The 21279-nt window shown below is 42.9% G+C and overlaps 1 protein-coding gene across 5 annotated transcripts in view; it reads left to right on the plus strand.

Moving 5' to 3' along the window:
• TSPAN18 (tetraspanin 18) overlaps positions 1-21279 on the plus strand; it is a 121025-nt gene that overhangs the window by 88082 nt on the left and 11664 nt on the right. For all 5 annotated transcript variants that reach the window (XM_066552841.1, XM_066552843.1, XM_066552844.1 and 2 more), the window contains exons 3-6: positions 6488-6567; positions 11792-11883; positions 12631-12825; positions 18309-18383. In XM_066552841.1, the coding sequence (XP_066408938.1) occupies positions 11821-11883; positions 12631-12825; positions 18309-18383 (333 nt within the window). In that variant the 5' untranslated portion in view covers positions 6488-6567; positions 11792-11820. The remainder of the gene's footprint in view (positions 1-6487; positions 6568-11791; positions 11884-12630; positions 12826-18308; positions 18384-21279) is intronic.

Here is a 21279-nt window from a genome sequence, read left to right on the forward strand (position 1 = left end):
GCCTGTGCAAATAACAAGGAAAACCGTGGCATGTTCCAAAATAACCCCCTTTTAAAGGTCTGCACTTTCAAATGCATTAACAATAACCAGCCATGCTGTCTTTCATGTTTACCATGCCATGAGTAAGGACAAAAGAGAAAGGAGAAGGGGACAGTGAACTGCATGCTTTCAAAATACGTTCAGATGAAGAGAAAAATGAGGTGTTAAGAGAGCAGCAAACTCACAAGTATGACATTGTGTGTACTGATGCAGTGTCTGTTATCCATTGGGAAAGCAAAAGCAGCTGGGAGCCAGCCTTTGAGTGTTGGCTCATATCTCACTTGGTCCCTGTACTCCTGTCATCTATATATGAATTGTGCTTGGGGTCTTTTGTGTGCCTGGAACCTGATGGTTGCTGGAGCACTTAGATTATGTGTCTTATGGAGGAGGAGAGAACATTTAGAAACATGTATGCCAAGATTATGGGATTTATTAACTCTCATTTATTTTCCTACAGAATATCTGAAGCCCTCTCGTGGGCTGTGGCCATGGTTCACTCTCTTAATCTGAAATCAAAAATATGTGTAGTAAAAGATGTTGAGTGGTTGGGTGTTCATACCTTAATTGGGACAGGTGTGGTTTAGATCAGTCACATTTACCTTTCAAACCACATTAGCTGCAATTTTATGTGCTAGAGTAAGTTAAAGATGCTGATTACAGTGAAACTCAGTTTAAATTTACACATGAAATATTTATGAGATATGTATCAGTTTGACTATAAGCAGGGTAACTTAGACTTCAGGTCTGCCTCTCCTTCCTAGGCCATTTCTCATGTCTTTTGCTGCATTCAAGTTTTCCTGCACATATCACACCTATGCATGTATTTCCTACAATATCCTCTTGTGTTTAAAATCCATAACACTTTGGGATGCATTATTATTCTTCTCATTAAAAGCATTTAACAGATGACCAGAAGCAGATAAATAATGTCACTTCTCAGATTTCCAGAAATATTATTTTCTGGATTATTTACTATTATTGAGATTTCTCATTTAAGAGCTGCTTTTCTTACAGGCTCTTTTTCCTAATCTTTGCTTTCCTAGACTGACTCAACCCGACTAAAGTGACTGTTTTGTTTTTATATCTGAGTAAGCTGTTACCTTGAACAGAGAATTTGCTAGTTTTCTGGGGTTTGGGGGGCCTCTGTCTCATTTTGGTTTGGTGGAGAGGTTTGTTTGGGTCTTTTTTGTTGTTGTTGTTGTGGTTTTGTTTTTTTGGTTTTGTTGGTTGGTTGGGTTTTTTTGTATAATAGTTAATGCATTCAAAGTTCTGTTTGGGATTTCTTTTTATAAAGGAATTAAAGTTATTACTTGCCCAATCAGATGATCCTAAATAGTGGGTTAGTTTTTCCACACCTCTACCTTATAAGAAAACACTGAGAATAAACTCAACAAAAAAAAGGTAACCTATTGATCTGCAACTCCGTTCTGCGTTAAAACAGATGATACAAGCAGAGATTTCAAATTCCCTTGCCCATGGCCCCTTGCCTCTGCCTCTGCTCAGACAGTCATGGCCTCTTTTTCCTGCTAAGGACATCAACATCATCATCTTTCTGGTAGGACAAAATAAGCCCTGTGGCTTATAATAATCCCTTTTGGTACCGTCCTTACTTTAAAATATTTTTTCTCCTCTGCCTTATTTCCCTGAAGCCTGCAAGTATTGGGAAAATTCTGAAAATATTGAAAATCATGGTCTGAGGAGGACAAGGTTGCCACAGCAACTGTCCAGTGTTCCTGAGATTTATTCCTGCATCTCTCAAAACCATCACAAATGCCACAAACTGCTGAGGCACTTGCTGCAAACAAAGCAGGGCTATAGGAAAGGAGAACAGAAAAGAGCTCTGAGGAGCCAGTTGTAAAGGTAGATGTGGCAGGCTCAGGGAAAACGTGGCAGGCATTTGGACTTTGTGTTAAATCCCCTCAGTGTCTGCAATGCTGTGCAAGTGCATGGAGTGCTCCAACACGTGACAGTACCTGACATGACAGTGGATAATGTCACTTGGCCTGTGTTGCAGCTCCATGATCCAGTCAGGAGGGTGACATTGATTCCATCTGGAAGGGAAACACTTTCAGAAAGAGGAGGCCAAAGTTAGCTGCCTCCCTTTGGGTTTGCTAAATGACAGATTTCTGGGACAGAAGATGCCTGACAAAGAGTGCTGCTTGTCAGCAAGAAGTGATCATCTTTTTCATGGGTTTGGGACTGGTCTCAGTATGGACTAATGAGCAGAGAGCTATATTGGGGGTCAGGAGGTTTAGCACATCCATTACCCTTTTAGCCCTGGTTTTCTCATCTAATAAACAAAACTAATGTTGTTATATTATCAGTGTATATAATCTCCAGGTCATCTGTTTAGAAAGGCAGGCAATCGGTACCATATGGTTCCATTGTACTGCACAGTTAATACAAGGGAAAATCCACCTGTGAGCTATCTGAGGGCTTTTTTTGAAAGAACAGAACTCAAAAGAATTGCAGGCTATCAGATGTTTTGGTTCTGTATGCCGGATCTTCTTTTCTGAGGCAGCTGGTTCCTGTGTGTGAGAAGCTGTACGGAAGAGCCAGATGTGATTACCTATGGAACTTTCCTTGGGAAGGGGCCAAAGTGAGCAAGCAGTTCATGTTTTGAACAGTGCAGTGTGCACATTTGCACCAGCTGAAATGGAGTGGTCTGTGCCCTGAAGCCATGCTGGCACTTCAAACACGTAATCTAGCACTTTTCAAAACATTACAGCATTTAGAATTGGTTCTGCTCTGGGACTTCTGAATTTCCATTCTGAAAGTCTGTGCACGTGTGGGAGATTTTACCTCCATATGATCTCATGTATTCTATGCACACATTGTGCAAAGTTGCAAATATAAAACAGAGGGTAAGAGTTGTATTAGTAACTATGTTGCAAAGTTGGTGTTATTTATTTGAAAATTTAGAGGGGTTCAGTCCAGCCCCCCTTGTCCTCCCGTGTGAGACTGATGTGCTCTTACACACACAGACTTTTGGTGGCAGAAATGTGCTCTTGTTAACAGCAGTCAGGATGAGATGAGACCCAGCTGCTCTGCTTGTGTAGGAAACTTAGGGTAGTTTTGGAGGCAGCTCCGATTCATTTAAACACTGTCACAAGCCTCATATGCTTTTAGTGTTATCAAAGCCAATCAGGTTACTGTTTGCAGGTATAAGATGCCCCTAAGGGCTTTGCTCACTCAACTGTACCGAGGAATTAAATGCTCTGAGGCAGTGCAACAGGCTCAATCATTCAGTGTTGCAAGGCAAGGCAGTCATAGCTGGTAAATGGGCCCACGTTACAGTGACATTAGCATTTTAATGCAACTAAAGAGGAGGTAGATTGACTCTAATTTAGTATCCAGTTGCACGGCCTTGTGCAGGTCCCCTCTTGGCTGCTCCACAGGGGCCGATTACAGTTACACAGCGCACTTTGGGATCTAATTGGATTTACATGAAGTAATGTAGTTGTGTCATAGCAACGATTCTGCTGCACATGTGCTATGAGATTCCAGAACAAACAGTTATTTATATAGGAGCAATAGTTACAGGGTAACGCATGGGGCTGACAGCTTGTGCCAAGGTCCAGCTCTAAATCAAAAAGTGTTTCACCTTTTTTCTGAAGCCACTGCAAGGGAATGAAATTATTCTGATCCAGCTTCCACAGAGATGTTTCTCCTCACCTTTCACTGTGAAAGCACTGACCTGACACAGATATCCAGCAGGACATGACTTCTGGATCAGAAGTCATGATCCAGCCATAGATCATGGGGCTGGCATGTGTTTAAGTGTATCTCAACCCTGCAAATGTATTGAGCACAGGAGACTGGCAGAAGCTAGAAGTCCTTGTGACATACAACAGTTTTAAGGGGTTCATCTGGTGGCCCTTCTTCTAGTCAACAAGCTGGATTTCTCACAAAGACAGGCCTTGCTTCTTCATCCTGCTCTATTAATTTCTCGTTTCACTTGCTGCCTGTTGTCTGTTTCAACCCCTCTCTGTCCCATCCCTCTTTGCTCTGGAGCTCCAGCTGCCTTTCTTGCAGCCTGATGCCAGCAGGAGGCACATGTTTAGCTGCTTTTCCTTTATCAAAGCCGGCTCTTTGATGGGCTGCAATGTGAATGTGAAGAGAAGCCAATGCTCAGCAAGGAGAGTTGATGTGCCAGCCACAGCTGGCCAGCCCAAGGATGAGGCTTAGCCTCAGCTGTTGCTCCTGCTCCCACTGTGCTTCCCCAGAGACTGTAATTAAAGGCATCAGCTTGCTGGAGTCACAATTAGGCATGGTGGGTTTGCACTTTGTGCAATTCTCCCTAATGACAAAATCGTAGCTATTAACCAAAGAGAATCTGTTTGGCAGGGACTTCCTCTCCTTTAAGGCAACAGAGTCAGGTGGATCATTGCTGCTTCTTGGCACTAAATGCAGTCTTTCATCCCTTCTGCTGGTTCCTACTGAAGCATTTAAAGTCTTCTTCTCTGAGGTGCTGTAATTTCTTTAAAATATTGTGACTTATGATGGATAAAAAAATAAAACTCCTCTCCCACGCAGACCTCTGAGGGCTCGTAGGAATGTAATTATATGCACACACAGTAGGAGCAGGAATCCTATCATTCTGGTTATTTTCTTAATGATAGGTTTATATAGCACAGTGTCATCTCTGCTTTAAAGTTAGAACCATCTTCTCTTGGCAGCATCTATCCCAAGAAAGTGGCATCACAGGACAGGGCAACCAAAGAAACTGTCTCTCAATCACGCTTGCAAAGCACAGGATGAAGCTTCCCTGCACACCACAGCAAGAGATACAAAGGTCAGCGTGGGCACTGGGGTCTGACTGACAAACAGGGGCTCTCTGCTGTGAGGCACTGTCCCTTGTCCTAGATGTTCCCTCTCTTCGGACCTGCTGAACCTGCTGCAGCCATCTCCCAGGCAGTCCCACAGCACCCTGTGAACTTTAACACTGGTGGAAAAGCTGTACTGACTGGGAGCAGCCCTTGTACCCAGCATTGTGAAGTAGGGCAGCTCAGCCCCTGCTCGGCTCATGCCTCCAGCACTTCCCAGCAGAGACAGGTGGATTGGCACAAGATGTTTGTACTCTCCAGGTTTCCAAGGGGAAGCCATCCCAGTCCTTCATCTAGAGATGTAGGTTTACAGTGACAGAGGAAGGACATTAAATGTGAGGGATTAATGCAAAATAAAAGGTCTATGAATATTCATTGTATGTTTTATATTGTAATGGTTTCAGCCACCTTGAAACTGCTTGTTCGCTCCCTGCCAACAACAAACGATAGACTTTTACTCACAGAAGTCTTAATAGCAGGCAATTTTCAAAGGCACATTTACTAGTGTTTGTGGGAAACAGATGTTAAATGCACCCACTCCCAGAAATCATGATGAAAAGCTGGCACTGAGAAAGCAGGGAGAGACCCAGGTGACTTATCTGGTGCCTCACAGGGAAGCAGCAGCTCCAGCAAAGCTGCAAGTATGCCAAAACCATGTTTGAAGGATGAGTGAGTGAGTTACAGTGCTGAGCCCTATGTGAATATTGGACTCTTATGGCATGGGGTGCTCTCTGAAGAGTGAAAGACTGCTCCTTCCCCACAGGCCCTGCAGTATGGAGTTGGGGCTGTGTCAGATGTGTGGAAAAAGCAATGTAGGAGCGGGTGCCCTGAGAAAGCAAGAGTCAAACATGCGTGCCTTGCACATTAGTCTGTAGTTCTCACCTCACCTTTGCCTAGTCAAAGGCTCTCTTTAGCATTATGTGGGCAGAAATTAAAACTTACTGAGAAAACTGTGATTGTGACCTTGAAGACAGTGGCAGTCTGCACCTGAGTCCCTCTGCCTGCACATATATATATATATATATACACACACATATATGTATACATGTATATATGTATATAATACTTTTGGGTGACCAGGGCTGTGGCTTTGCTGTTCCTCTGTTGCTGCTTCCCAGGCAGTGACAGTGAGGCAGAGGGAGAGGAAATAGTTTGCTCAACTTGGCGTGACAGCTGGCTGGAAGAACGAGGGATAGCACCCAACATTTACACAGCTGCTCCTAATGGCTGGGCTTCCCAAAGATGTGTTCCATCTTCCTTCCATTTTCCCAGTAAATGGGCTGTAAAGTCACAGCAGATTAAAGTTTGTCTAAACCTCCTATAAAATATTGAAGGTGCAGCTGGTATTAATCTAGTCCTCTTGTGGTATGAAGTGCAGGTGTAATGGGACTATACATTTACATGTGGTCTGTGGGCATTTAAAACACCCCCAAAGATTGTTACAGAGATTCTGAGGAATTGAATCCCTCACTGGGTATTAAAAGCTCTTCATTAGTGCTAATGTACACCAAATTAAGGTGGCAATTAGACTGAGCACTTTCATCAGGATGGTGTGTTTTAATAAATTGCATATTTAACATGCATTTTATTGACTTCAGTAATTGTGTATTTTTCTCTTACAGGACAAGTTTGGATACATGGGACACGCAGACAATTAAACACTGGAAGAGACGCTGTGCTTCAAGTCCCAAGATTAGTAAAGGTGAGTACTGTTAATGGCTTGCTCTGTCTGAATGCCAGGTACTTTCTCTGTATCTCTGTTGGAGCAGCTTAAGGATGGCTATGGCATGCTGGAGGCAATAAGAAATACACAGCTCATCTGCCACTGTGTCACCAGTGAGTTACTGCAGAAAGTCATCCTTCCTTATGAAACTGCCCCTAATCTCTGTTGCAGCTAGAGGAGCAGACTGTGAGAAAATAATGCTCTGAGAGGATTTTCTGGAAGCCCTTCCTGTTAGGTATGTTCCCTTAGGAGATCCCACCAGAGTTGAATACTGCTTGCAGGTAGTGAACTCAGAAATCCTCTTATGAGAGGTGTACTTGGGAAGGAAGGCAAGCATGCTGTCTCCATGCCTGCAAGCCAAAGGGTGGCCTGCCACGCTGCTGGGGAGGGGACACCATAGAGCAATGCCAAGTGGTGTTGATCCTTTGCCACTGGTGTAGCAAAGAGCTTCAGGGATTTTCCCAGTGACACCTTATCTGGGACAGCTTCTAGAAATCAATACATTTACTTGAAAGAGACTCTACTCCATATTTTCTAATACCTTTAAAGGTACCTGGTACTGGTTCTGGAGAACTTCAAACACATCTGCTTTTAGTTGGTGCATTGTGAGTGGCTATGAACGTAGGTGTGAGTTGGCATCATTTCCTGCTCCAGCCACAGGCTAATGTTCTGTAGGAAGTACTGCAGAACTGGTTCTGACATTTTAGAGGAAGCAACAGTTCAGCATCAGTTCAGTGGACAAGTTCTTCATGCATGTTGACAGCAGAGATATTTATGTTGAGAGAAGATATACACAGATCATGTGATAGAAGAGCAGTGACTGAAAAAGTCATTTGCATGAGGGCAAGAGAACCTGTAGACATCTCTCTCAATCTCAGTTATTCTGTGTTTTCTATCAAGTATTTGAGATGGGGAGACTGTGATGAGCAATCAGTCAATCTGTCTGAATTTCTATACTGAAACACAAATTGTCTGCAGTGGCCTGTCAGGGATGGGCAAGGAAAATGGTTCACACACTTGGTTTCAGTAGAGGATAGGAGTGACAAAATACAGAAGATGTGAGGATAGAGACTGGTGAAGATAAGGTGCTCCTGAGAGTTCTGACAGACTGGCACATCCATGAGATGCTCTTGTTCCATTTGCTACCAGGTAACTCAGACACACCTTGGGCAGCTGCTTTGAATAGTCTTTTTATCAAACAAAGTCATCAAACATTGGTAGAGGTGTTCAGAGGGGAATCTCAGTCCTTGGAGATATTCATAATTTAACTAAGGTGACCCTAAGCAGCATGCTCTAACTTTGAAGTTGGATCAGATTTGGAACTGGCCCAGGTTGGAGGCAGTGGGTGCTTGCTTGTACTCAGTGAAATCCAGAAGTCTGGTCCAACCTAAGTTTTTCAGTGATTCCTTCTTCAAAGCAAAGGTAAAAAAGCAATCTAAGTGAATCCATGGGTTTCAATCCAGTGTTAAAGGAATATGGGGGTTGAGGGAAATGTCAGTGGCAGCAAAGAGGAAAAATTGGAGGCCTTTTGAAGGGGTGTGGTTGGGCAGCTGCCTTTAGAAATGTGAAGTTCAAGGCAGCTGCAAGGCATGCAAAGCAAATGAAAAAAGGAAGGAAGTGGCTGGAGAACAAAAAAATGCATTGCCTTAAAAACTAGACTTTATTCCTAACTGATTACAGCAGCTGGGCTGTGTTTCCTGGCTACACTGCTGAGGAGTTTTAGCCTCCCCATCCCTTTCCAAGATAAAATTAATGGGGGATACAGGGGAGAGAGAAATGTAGAATAATGTGCCTTAGAAAAAGCTGAACATTTATAGCTACATTTCAGACAAAAACAAATGCATCTCATGTGTCTCACAGGTCTGAGATGGGACAAGCCAGAGAGAGCATCTGTCAGCCTCTGTCTTCTGCAGTTCTGACTGTTCATGTTTGCTTAGCTTTAAATGTCTCCTGCAGAGAAGAACTTAATCTCTCACAGATCTGGGGCCTGGAGGAGGGGAGTAAAGGTATTTTTAAAAGGTAGATTAGGACATAGGCATTCAGTTCTTATCACACTTGTATCAGTGTGTAGTAGGAGTAACTCAGATAATTTGCTCTTTGTGTGTATGGCTTAAAAAGAAAAGTAGAATGAAAGCCCATCTCTGTGAGTCAGGACTGTCCTTTAATGTCAGTTATTTTAGCCATGGAGCCTGTCATCAGGGACTCCAGGTACCTTCAGCTAATTAGCAAAGCTAATTGGAGGCTTGCATTGAGTTCTTTTGATGTGGAAACTGATATGGTTTGTTCTTGGCTTTACCAGCCCAGACCTCACATTATTGCCTCTGAGCTCCATTCGCTCATCCTGAGTGGAAGAAGTTTGGAATCTGAAAGCCTCAGTGGGTGTGGTCTTGATCTGAAGCACAGCGTAATGAGTAAGGTTGCACTTAGTTACTGCTTGGCTGTGAGAAGTGTAGTGGGTTCAGGAATTACAAATCTGAGCCCAGTACCACTGCTGGGGACAATTTCTTTCCCAAGCAAAGAAGAAGGGAGCCCTTGTTTGTCAAAGCTGAATGTGCATGTGTTCATGCTACTCCCAGGTTTGTGTGACTGACTGGTTCTTCTGGACAGCAAACTTTCCAGAATCTGATTGCTCAATGGATTTATAATCTCCCTTCCCTTCTTATGCCTGGAAAACATTTTAACATACTGAGTGGATGGGCAGGCAGGAGAGATGCAAATAATCATAGCCTATGTTTGTCTTTGTAAATAAAAGTAGACCTGTATTCAGCTCATGTAATTTGGAGCAGTCCCAAGGGAGCTTACTCACCTTACAGAGGAAGCAGTCCCAGACATGGAAAGGAAAGTAAGACAGGAACATGATTTATCAACACGACAAAGCAGCAAGACAGTGTTAGGCTTAGGAGCTGCTTCTTTCTTGAACCACAGGCATTGTTTTTCATGTGAGTGACTGTAATGGGGTGTGTGAATTATGCATAGTGTCAACAAGGCTAAACTGTTTTGGGTTTTGTTTGTTTTTTGGGTTTTTTTAACAAAATCTACTGTAATATGGATCACACAGGTGGGTGCTTAAGGCAGCAGGACTTTGAATTTTCTGAGACTTACTTTAAGACTTTGGCTAATTTACCAAGATTTAGCCATTCTATGTTTCACTGGAGCATGAATTTTTAGTGTGGTGATGGGAACATCTATGTGACACTAATTGTGGGACTCTTGAAATCCCAGTACCCTATTGATTTGTCTGTGTTTTCATATCCCTCTCTAGTGTCCAAGTCATAGTGGAGCTGAAGGCTCACTTTTCCCACAAAACTGAAGAATTCCCTGCCCAGCTCCTTAGCCTTCTGGACTTCAAGAACCCCTTTTCTCTGTCAGATTTGCAGACATGGCTTCAAACAATGTCAGGGAGCTGTGGGCATTTCCTGCAGGCACACATCTGAGCTCTGTGCCCTACCCCATCTCCTGTAGTCACCATCTTGTCCTTGAATTTCTCTGGGCAGAACAATTATGTACCAGGGGTATAAGAAAATAAACTTTTAAAGAAGAAACATTGTCCTCATTCTCAGGTTTAGATTCAGGTTTGTGTTTCTCCAGAAGCAATTCTTCTAGCAAAGAGAGTTCCCTGGGCAGTACCCAGCCAGCAGAGGCACACTGCTGTCCTGCCCCAGGTACAGGGAGCTGCAGAGGGAAAACAGCCCACGTGAGCTCCTGTGAAACACCATTTGTGTCTCAGCCTTTCAGCTTTTTCACAAAGAAGGAAGAGATTTGATTTTAATCAAGTGAAAGCAGTATACCAAACACACACTGTGTAACAAAAATCTGTCTCTTACCAGCCCCGTGCTGCCTGCCATGGATTTTCTCTGCTCTTAGGCTAAAGCAGAGCAGTGCCTATGGTCACAGAGGAAAGCATCTCATGAGGCTCTAGAGCACTCACAGATTTTGTGGTTTAACAAAAACAATGGAGTGAAAGGCAGTTTTATTTCTGGCCTGGAGAAAATCTTGAATAATTTCAGTTTTTTATTTTAAGTGAATTAAATGGCCTTTGCTAACATAGCATATCATTAGATACACGTCTGTTAGGGAATGGAATTTGCAGTGGAGAAAGGGAATGAGATGCATTAAGAAGCATGTGGGCTTTGGGAAGGCTCCTCTGGGGAGCCAAGCAAACCTGTGTCTCTGTGTTTGCAAATGTATGGCTCCATCTGTGCACAGTGCCATGACTGCGTTGTTTCAGTGGAAGTTTTACTATTTCATTTATTTATTTGTCTGTCCCTCTAGGGTACTTAGTGATGTACTGGCATATTTGGACACATAGTCACTTCATTACATAAACAGCAAGAAGGAACTTTCCTCCAGTGTAGCCTCACCTGGTCGGGATTTATTGCTGCTCTTCCAACAGAAGCACTGGCCAAGGAGTTTGTTGTCTAAATCAGACACTGAGTTTCAGAACTGGTTAAGATTCCTTAGCATGTTTTCCTGGCCTCAAAAGCTTTCCAACATTGATCCATGGGTTCTTCTTGCAAAGGACCTGTGCAGGGTGGGGCATAGAGCAGCAGGATCTCCCTGGCACAGGAACATCTCACACTGCATGGCAAGCAGGTGCTGTGCCCAGCCTGAGTAACCACATGAGGATGTCCTCCTTGGGCCCTGCCATGTCCTTGCATTGCTGTCATTCCAAGTTCAAGTGTCTACAAGCTTCCCTGAAGCTGTTCATATTTGTGTGGTGTTCATTCTGTAGAGGGAGATTGTATGGAGATAGCTGTCCCAAATGTCTTTGTGTGTCTTCTGACTGGGCACAGCTTGTTCTGGCTCCTGTTTCAATATGACCTTTTCTCAGCGTGAAATAGACAGGTACATCCAGTGATTCTCAGACTTGACAAGCTTTAAGGAGTGGGGGAAAAAAATTCTTCATGTGTCGAGGCATATTTTTTCCCCAGTATCTCAGTCTGCAAGTAAAGCTAGACCTTTGGTCTCCTGCAACCTTCCCCTTCACTTCTGTGTTTGCCTTCAGACCTTAAAGAACGCAAAGGCACCAGGCAGCAATCATTATCTCTTACTAGCCTGTGCCGTGTTCCCCCTTCAGGTAAGAAAAGAGCTCTTCTCTATAATGAACTCCACAGGGTCTTGGGGGAAATACAAATAGATTGGAGATAGAATTGTGTCATTCCAATAAAGATGAGTGTGCTAAGAAAGTGCTGTTGTTTTGCAGGAGGAATTGGACAAAGGACCCTGAAGACCATGGAGGGAGACTGTCTGAGCTGCATGAAATACCTGATGTTTCTTTTCAATTTCTTTATATTTGTAAGTATTTGGAAATCACTTTCTTTTCTGGATCCCTGTTTCCAGCAGCCTGCTGTTGCCCAGCAGGATAGGCTATAGTGTGGTAAAGATGCCACAATACAGAATATCCCCTCTGTTGTGCACTAGCAATCACTGAGTGTTTTGCAGCATCCAAAGATGCCCAAACATTCAGCAAGGCAGCACAGTGGTCACTGTTGTCTGAGTTATTGCTGTCCTTGACAGGGGAAACCACAGGGAAAGCTGTAAATAATGATGCACATAGTTCATTCTTGAATGGCAGAAGAAATTGTTTTCTAGTCCTGGGTGCCCTGCTGAGGTTTTCACTCGGGAGCAGTAATTTCCCTACCACATGTGAAGTCATTCTTAGCTGGTTTTGTTTTTGAAAGGCAGGGTGGGAGTGCCCAGCCACCCTGGCCTCTGTGGCAGTATGGGTCACGTGAGCCCCTTCACTGTCCTCCACAGATGTGGCAGCAGACCAAGACTGTCCTTCAGCAGTACAGAGGGAGTAAACAGTTGGTAGTGATGTGTCAAGAAAGAAAGGTGCTTTTGCTGCAAATGATTCCTTTATTGAGCAAGAGATACTAAGAGCAGCATGTCAGAAGTCACCTGCACAGCATGCCTTTGCAGAAACATAAATTCTCCAAATCAACGTCTTTGATCCAAAGATAGCAATGAATCCAGTTTTTCTGCAGCAGTTGTTTTGTGTTGACCTGTCTCCCTCTCTCTCCTGTCCTCGTGCTGTGACAGCTGGGAGGAGCATGCCTGCTGGGACTCGGAATCTGGGTCATTGTGGATCCCACAGGTTTTCGAGAGATAGTGGCTGCCAACCCCCTGCTCTTCACGGGAGCGTACATCATGCTGGCCATGGGAGCAATGCTCTTCCTGCTGGGCTTCCTGGGCTGCTGTGGTGCCATCCGTGAGAACAAATGTCTCCTGCTCTTTGTAAGTGCCCTTGCAGTTTCTGTTGGCCTCTTGGTGCTTCGTAGGGGTGACTGGATAGATGATGCTGGGATAAGCACAGGAATGGGTGTCTGCTGTTGTAGTCATTATTCCTTCACATGATAAGCAGGCTTAGGATAGTTTTACACACTGCTTCTGATACAGATAATTTGCTTTTTCACCTATATAGATTTGAGCCCAGTCTGGGAATGTATTTTAATCCTTTTAAGCTTTCATTCTAATTGACCCCATTTGGTTGTTCGGTCTTTTTCTACATCTATAAAGTGACCAAAAATGGTCCTTTCTTGGCTATTCAAAACCCACTGTTCCACTTGTAGATTCATTCCTTGAGGGTTCACAACAAAGGAGGGAATGCTGGGGCACAGCCCCTGTGCAAGGGAGCCCCCCATGCCAGCAGAAATGCCCAGCCCAAAACTGCATCACAGCAGTCATTGCTGTCATTGCTGTTCTCAATAGCTGGTCACTCCCTGATACAGCCTACTCTGCTCCTAAAATGAACCAGATTTGATACCTTCGGACAAATTTTCCCCTGAATAACAGGATTAAGTTTCAGCCCATGGTGGTCATCAATAAGCACAAAGAGCTGAAATAAACCACTTCTGCCCTTGCCCCCCACTCCTCCCAAGTTCTGATGCTGAAGGATTTTCAGCCATTATCTCCTGCTGGAAAGCATTGCCGGTTATGTATTGAAAGACAAAGACCATTAGTTTTCTTTTTCTTTTCCTTTTCTTTTTTTTTTCTTTTGGTGTGTTTTTTTTTTTTCTTTGTAAAATGTGGTCTTTTGTTTCTCCCAATGGGTCTGGTGGCACTTCAGGTTTGTTGTGCGTTTTGGTTTGGTTTTTTTTCTTGTTTAAAAATCTCGGTCTTACTCTATTTTTTTAGGCTTGTGTCTTGCACAGCTGTTTCATGATTCAAAAAAGGCCTGTCTCTAACTTTAAACAGGACAGGAAAGTTCTCTTTCGTGAATGCAAACCCATCCTTTTCTAGAGATGAGTGTGGCTTCACTGAGATAAATTCTCTCTGGTCCTTGGCTCCCATATGCCTTGAGTTCATAGCCTGCAAATGAGAGCCCTTTTGGGGAAGCCACTCTGGGTTTGATTTCTAGTGATTCATCTCAGAAGTAAATCAGAAAAATAAATGTAGCACCTGTGAAGCCTATGGAGATCTGCCCAGAGGAACCTAATAAAATGGAAAGGATGAGGCCCAATGAGCCTGACGTTACTTCAAAGCCTGTCCTTGTCAGATTAAGAAACTAAAAGTGAAGTTTGATGAGAAATGTTGCTGTAAGTGAAGAGGAGAGTAATATTTTTAGTCTGCTGCACACAGATTGGTGACCTGGCTGGAAAAAAGGAGCTCTGGGCCATGTTCTTTCCTGATATACTAGCATTTACAGATTTGAATGTTTTTCCATGTATTTTAGTTATACTCCAGTACACTCAATTTTGTGGTTATTACTTTTCTTACTCCTAGAGGTAGTTCTGAGCCCTGCTGCTTTATTTATTTACCTTCATTATTATTTTATTTTGAATGAAATGTGAGAAAAATATGAGCTGGAAGTAATGCCCCAGACTAGGAGAAACTCTAAAAGTAATTACTGAATAAGGAATTATTGTTCTATTTTGATCCGTCAGATTTTCGAGGGCTTTTTGTATCAACACCAACTTAGCTAAACAGCCAGCCATCTCATGGTCAGCAGTGTGAAGCACTTGGATGAGGACCTGGGAGAAGAAATATGTTTCTAACTTCTTTTCTGGGGCCACACCAGCTGATGTTAAAATCAGCTGATCTTAAAACATCTGTGTAACCCAAAGTCTGATAGGAGTAAGTTTTAGACACTGAATAGGCAAAAGATTCATGACTGTATGCCAGAGAGACTGGGAACACTTGCAAAACAGAGAGTGTAAGTCTTTGTGGGGGTGGTACCTGGGGGGAAGTTGCTAGATCAAATCAAGTCCACTTACAAAGTTGTTAAAGAATTGATGAGCCAGAGAGCTGCTTGAGTGAGATTTCAGTGATGCATAATGTATGCCTGAAGCTTTTAGTCCAAATGTAAACAGAAGATAGAAAGGACAAGAGAGAGATACATGTTCTCTAGGTTCTGGTTTCAGTGTTTGCAGGGACTTATTTTTCATTAAGCTGCTTGTATTTTGGTAAAAAGTAACCCCATCACTATGGAACCTAACATGTTGCATTAAGCACAAGGGTGTGAGAATTTCCTGGCATTTGGACCTGACTCACAAAAACAAAAAGGAACAAACAGTGGCCTGCAAAGCAGACATTGAATGACTTGTGCTGAAGGTCCTCTGACTGCAAAACAACACTGTAAAAATCAGAATCCAAAGTACTATTGAATGTACAACATTGTGTACCAAGGGACTGAATTCAGCTTTGTTAAAAGAAGAGCCCATGTTAGCTTCATTTGGCTTAGTTTCAAATGCAGACATCCTGTTTTGCACTCCTGTAAAATGGATGTAGTAGCCCCTCGAATTTCTCAGCATGAGAATGCAGGTCCAGGTCCTTTGAGTTAAAGACAGTTGATGCCTTTTTGGAACAGCAGTTCTGAAACTGGAACATTGGATGAGTTATGAAAAATAAACACAAAGCATTAATTTGTGGAAACTTCTAATAGACCACTTCTGTGAAAACTCCTGTAACCATCACTTGGAGCTGAGGCAAAATTTTGGACCAGTATGAGAGATTCCATTTCTTAGGATGTTCACTTTGGATGTGGGGAATATCCATGTTCAAATGTCAAGAGTCAAGCCTGAATTTGAATGTGAGGTTATTGTGTCCTGTGCATTAACCAGCTGGCTCCTTTGTGCTCTCACATATCAGTAATCAATTTAATTTTTGGGAGGAAAACACGTTAAGCAGATTTTGACCCTTCAAATGCAGAATGGGAGCAAGTTCTGAAACACTGATGATCCATCTTTTTCTCATCAACCCTAATGGCTGCTTGTGAGTTTTTTCCTACTGTAACTTACAAATCTGTAATTCAGAGTGCACAATATAAGTGTAAATCAGTTTGGGAATGATAATGAAGCTTATCACAGATAATCTGGGAATGACTGCTTCCACTTCTGCACAGACCTGTGCTGGAGCTTGGGTGAACATGTGCCTCCCAGTAATCAGTAAATGAAATGCAATTAGCAGGGTGATGGGATTAATCACTTGATCACCACCTTAGACCTTAGTGACTATGCTGAGATCCCTTGATGGATGATGATGTGAATTTGCAAAGCGTCGTTCTTTCTCATCACTTGTTCTTTGCCCTCCTGTGGTGAAATTAAAACAGTCTCTGAGCAGGAAAAAAAAAGAAGCCACACAGAAAACTCCAGCATTAAGAATAAATTAGAGAGTTAACTAGTTTTGTAAAATCAAGCAACAGCATGCTGTTAAAACCCAAAATCCCTGCTCATCTGACTTTTCTTGTTTTGTCATTTGAGCCCAGACTCCTTTTCTTTTTTCTCCACTGAAGAAGCAGGAAGACAAATGTGATAGGGTGGTGCATGTGCTTTTCCAGTGGGGAAAAATCACTGAAAGCTCTGATAATTGACAACAAAACAACATTTTGCCTATTCCAAGCAGATAGTTTGAATTCTTTCTCCATTATTGAAGTACACAATGCACAGGCTTTCAGACAGTGTTTATAAATAATTGCTTGGGGATCACAATAGTACTTCTGGCCCTGTCTGCCTGTTTTCTGTTTCAGAAAGACCTTCTATAAACTTCTCTCTCACACACACAAAAATCCAGACTTCTCTTGTGTTTATTTTTACTTGTTGCTTCATCTATCTTCACTGGTAACATGTACCAAGTTTATTACCCTCTACATGATGTGGTCTTACAGGGTTCTCCATTCACTTTTGCCTTTCTCACACAATGCCAATGAGTTAATGTCTTAACATTTACTCAGTTCTGTAAAATAATCTCAAAGTCTGTGAGCAAATTCTTGGCCTGTTTGAATTTTAGGCAGGCTGATTCAAATGGTAATTTCTCTTTATGGCATTAAGAATGTTAACAATGTCCACCAAGTTCAGACTTATGGTTACTCAAGTCCATGATTTTCTCTACAAGAATAAATGCTATTTCGGGAGAGAGTATGAATCTATCCACTTTCTGCTCTGTTCCTATAGCTATTCCTCAGCATCAGCCTTCATTGTTTTAAGGACGTTAAATGGCGCATCCCTGTTTGTTCTTTTTACTGGTTTGTAATGATTGAAGCAGCATCAAATTAGCACAAGGCATCAGTGTCACTGAGAACTGGCCACAAGAACAGGCAGAATCTGGAGTGGAAGCCCACAGGAATCCCATCACTCATCCTGGGCTGGAGACACTCCCCAGTACCTGAGTGTTCTGGGTAGACAAGGTCCCAGGAACAGCACCCTCCCAGCAGCATGTCCCCCTCTCTGAGACCTCTGAAGTGCATCTGATTTACTTCTCTGGGGTGGGGGGTGAAGGTACAGTGGATCACCCAGGCTTGGTAACCTCACCTAAACGAGGTTCCCTTGACAAGACTGAAACCCAAACTTTTAAATTGAAGCAGCAGAAGGTTGCAAAGGCAACAGGAAGAAATATAGTTCCAGCTTAGATTGGACAGCCATGTGCCTCTCTGTTTTGCTTTCCTTCCCTTTTTGTAAAATTGTGATGACATAAGTGTAAAGAGTTTTACTTCAACCTGGAGGCCTGTTTCCCTTTTACTATCTTTTAATGTGCAGGCTGTGCTTTCTGTCAAGTCTGCAGCATGCCCTTATCTTAAGGATGTGAATATGCACACTTTGGATACCATACAAGACAGGGATGATACTTGCATAACCAAATTAAATTATTGCGGTGTGTTATCAGCTTTCTGTAGAGGTCTTGTGTGGTTAGTACTTCACTCAGTGCAACCCCATTGTGTGGGGGGGGATATTAACCAAGGCTAATTTTGTCCTGAAATGAAAACAGTCCATTTTAGGTCATAGGTATAAATATTTGAGGGTATATCCCACTTCCTCCTTCCACACAAGATAAGCTGTGATTATATTACAGTAAAACTGTGTTGTTTGTATTGCAATCAGGGGTGTGTGTGTGTGCATTGACATGTGATACCTGCACTTGTGTCTGGACAGCTTAACCTCTGTGAGCATGTCCACAATTATGTAACTTTTCCATCAAAGCAGGCTTTACTGTTTTAACCTGGTGCAGGTTTATCAGGGGATGCTATGGGTTCTGTAACCTTATACACTTTTACTCATTAGAACCAGGCAAAAGTGTCACAAGCTCCCATGTCCTGTGATGAGGTCAGAGAGGGAATGTGTGTGCTTCAAGTGACTCGCTCATACAGTTTCTTAATTGTCAGGGGGAAAAAAAAAGTTTCCTCAGTTATTTTTTCCATCTCTTGGTGATTAGCAAAACTCTGTATTCCTACTACCCATTGCAGACATTTAATGCTATGTTTGTGGTTTCTATCTTCTCTCTTCCAGTTCTTCATGTTTATTTTGTTAATCTTCCTGGCGGAGCTTTCAGCTGCAATCCTGGCTTTTATATTCAGAGAAAATGTAAGTATCTGATGGTGGGCAATCTCTGGACCCCAATGGGGTTATACACAGCTGGAGCAGAGTGTTAGACAGTGGCTGATTTGTCTGTAGAGTGGCTGTTTCAAATATCAGCAAACCTTGTTCATTACTAGCCTGTCTGCAGAACTGCCAGCATGTCAGGGAATGCTAACTAACCTGGCTGGTGCAGGATGGGGAGTTTATGGTGACACAGTTATCCCTGAAGTTTTTAGAGCCTTTTAAAGTCTTCCTGACTCTCTTGCAGCCAAACCAGCTGCACATTCCATCAGAGAGAAGTTTTATCATAAAGTCACACTGTAATTAAAAGCAACTATTTTCCTTTTTCAATATAATATGGGTTTAATATTAATTGTTGAAAACTCCTGTTTTCCAGACAGAGCTGATGCTTGCTATGCAGTGCAAAAAAAATCTCTTACGAATCTTCTAATCATATTAATTCTTGATCTTCCATGTTCTGCTGCTCACCAGACTCCTACCAATGTTGCTTGTAAGATATCCCCCCTGACGTGCCCTAAGCAAATCCCACCCCACTTATTGCCCTGCTTAGATTTGTCCTTGTCTCCAAAGCTTCATATGATGTAGCCTTTCTCTATTCTTCTGCAATGAATATTGTTATATGGCCATCATCCCTGCCCTGGGCTAGTGGTAAGCTTCTATTACAGTAGTAGTAAGCACAGTCTCATTTCTTTCTCTAAACAGCAAAGGTCTGTGGACTTTTTTTCATGTTCACAGGTATGCAAAGGAGAGCCTGACTGAACTAGGTCCATCCTTCTTGTAATGATGGCTGTGAAAAAACATTGGCTGGTAGAGGTGGTCCCTAGTGACTGTTAGTATTTATTTTGCTTATTTTGCCCCTGCCAGTAGCAAGAGAACATACAGCACATTTGCTGTACTGAGCGTGAGAGAATTGTGGCAGGAGCAAAGAAGGGCCATGTATAATGATGATTTTCTTAAAGCAGTATATGCTTCTAATTGTATTCATTTTTGATAGAAAAGAATCAAAACTTAGGAAGCTCGCAGCATGAGAGTGTGATATTTGTATAGTAGGATGGGCATGGGAGGAGGTAGTGAGAGGGCTTTCTTCTGTTTATGAGTTGGTGGTCTTTTGTCTTTGCCCCAGATCTGAAGGCATTGGGGAAGAGATGGCCCTCTGCACATAGAATGGGTACCCCATTCCAGTTTAGGCTTTTAGACCATGCCCTTATGGAAACACCTATAAACATATTGCAGTATGGGGGTCTGGTGGTCATTACAGCTCTGCTGCTGGGAGTTTTTAGAGAATTCCTTTGTGACAGAGACGGAACACAGTCCCTGGGGAGCAGGGGCTGGGCAAGCAGCTCCCAGCTGATGGCTCCTACCTCCCCCCTTCTCTGTGGGAAACTGGTAAAAGGTACAAGAAGCTGCCCAGGCTTGCTGCGACTCCTGGGTGCGTGGTGACTGCACTTCTGATTGTCCTCCTCCCTTACAGCTTGCTTCTGGGCAAAGCATTGGTACCTTCCACTCCCATGGGAGCCACGGGACATGCAAGACCATGTTATCTTGCAAGATAAAGTCACAGTGGTTATTCTAGACTTCTGTGGCATCTGGCAGTGTTTTGTGAGATAAGACTTGAAGGGGAACAAACTTCTATCTTTCTTGAGCTTGTCTCCTTGTTTGTAGCACCAGTTTCCCACTCTGTCAGAATGATTGACAGGAAGGGCTTAAATGAGAAGGAGTGAAGAACGTCAGATCCCAGCATAGCTGGAGATGGCTCTATGCAGAAGTCGAACTTGATCTGCAAGTTCCTGTGGTCTGTTCTCTCCTCAGGTTTCTTCTGGAAAAAAATAGTCCTTGTTTTGGTGTTGCTGTATATTGTGGTGGTAGCTCATCTGACTTGGAAGCTACTTGTGGCCAATTTAGCTGCCATCTCTGAGTGAGAGTGAGCTACACAGATGTACAGAGGTGGTCTTTCATTGATCCCATGGTGGGAAGAATACTTCACAGTAGCAATTTAAGGTCAAGATCAGATTTGCTTTTCTCTTTCTTGTGAAATATATTACTTTCAGGGCATGTGATGGCAAATGCACACTTAGCCAATTTAAATTTCTTCTAAGCTTACCAAGCAGGATGCTGTGATAGCTGCTGCACCAGTCCTTATGGCTGTGGCCTCTCTGGGTGTGTAAAATGAGACAAAAGATACACTTTATCTGCTTTACAGATAATGTTCAGTGCAGCTTTCTCTTGTATAGTTTTACACTCAAACCAGCTCCCAGACACTCAATGGGGTTAAATTATTAACAGCTAAGGGAGTGAGCGAAATCAAGAGAGAAAAATAAGGGAGAAAAGAGATGTTTTCTGCTGAGATTTGACATGAGAGGAAGAGTCAGTGAAGCAGAGCAAGGTGGTGGGGTAAGTGAAGATGGTGTTCACAAAGGTGAACTACTGTGATCTGCAAGTCCAGCTGCACTTCCAAAGAGCTATTTAAAAACAGTCCCTGAAGAAGAAGGCTACTGTTAATTAGCTAGGTGATTACCAGAGTTTATCTTCCTTAGAAAAGGAGGCTTTGGGGGTGGAGAACCCTTTATCATCTAGAAGAGTCTCCATAAAATAATGACTTTCATGGACACTAGAGAGAGACTCTGAAAGAGCAATAGGAATTGCTCTTTATATGCCATTGAGAGGTCTGGACGGGAAAAACCTTAGAGGGGTATTTGATTCTTAGTGAACTGTCTTAGCAAGCAAGAAAGCAGGATGGTAGGGAACAGAAGAGTCCAGATGTTTGGGTTTTTAGCCCCAGTTCTAACACTTAATAAGAAAGCCACCTTCGACACTAGGGCCTCTATGTCCTCAGACATAAGGCAAAAGCTAAAGAATGTGAAACTTCCTCAGCTGAGTAGAC

Source organism: Molothrus aeneus, chromosome 6 (assembly GCF_037042795.1).
Source record: "Molothrus aeneus isolate 106 chromosome 6, BPBGC_Maene_1.0, whole genome shotgun sequence".
In the NCBI taxonomy this organism is placed as follows: Eukaryota; Metazoa; Chordata; class Aves; order Passeriformes; family Icteridae; genus Molothrus; species Molothrus aeneus.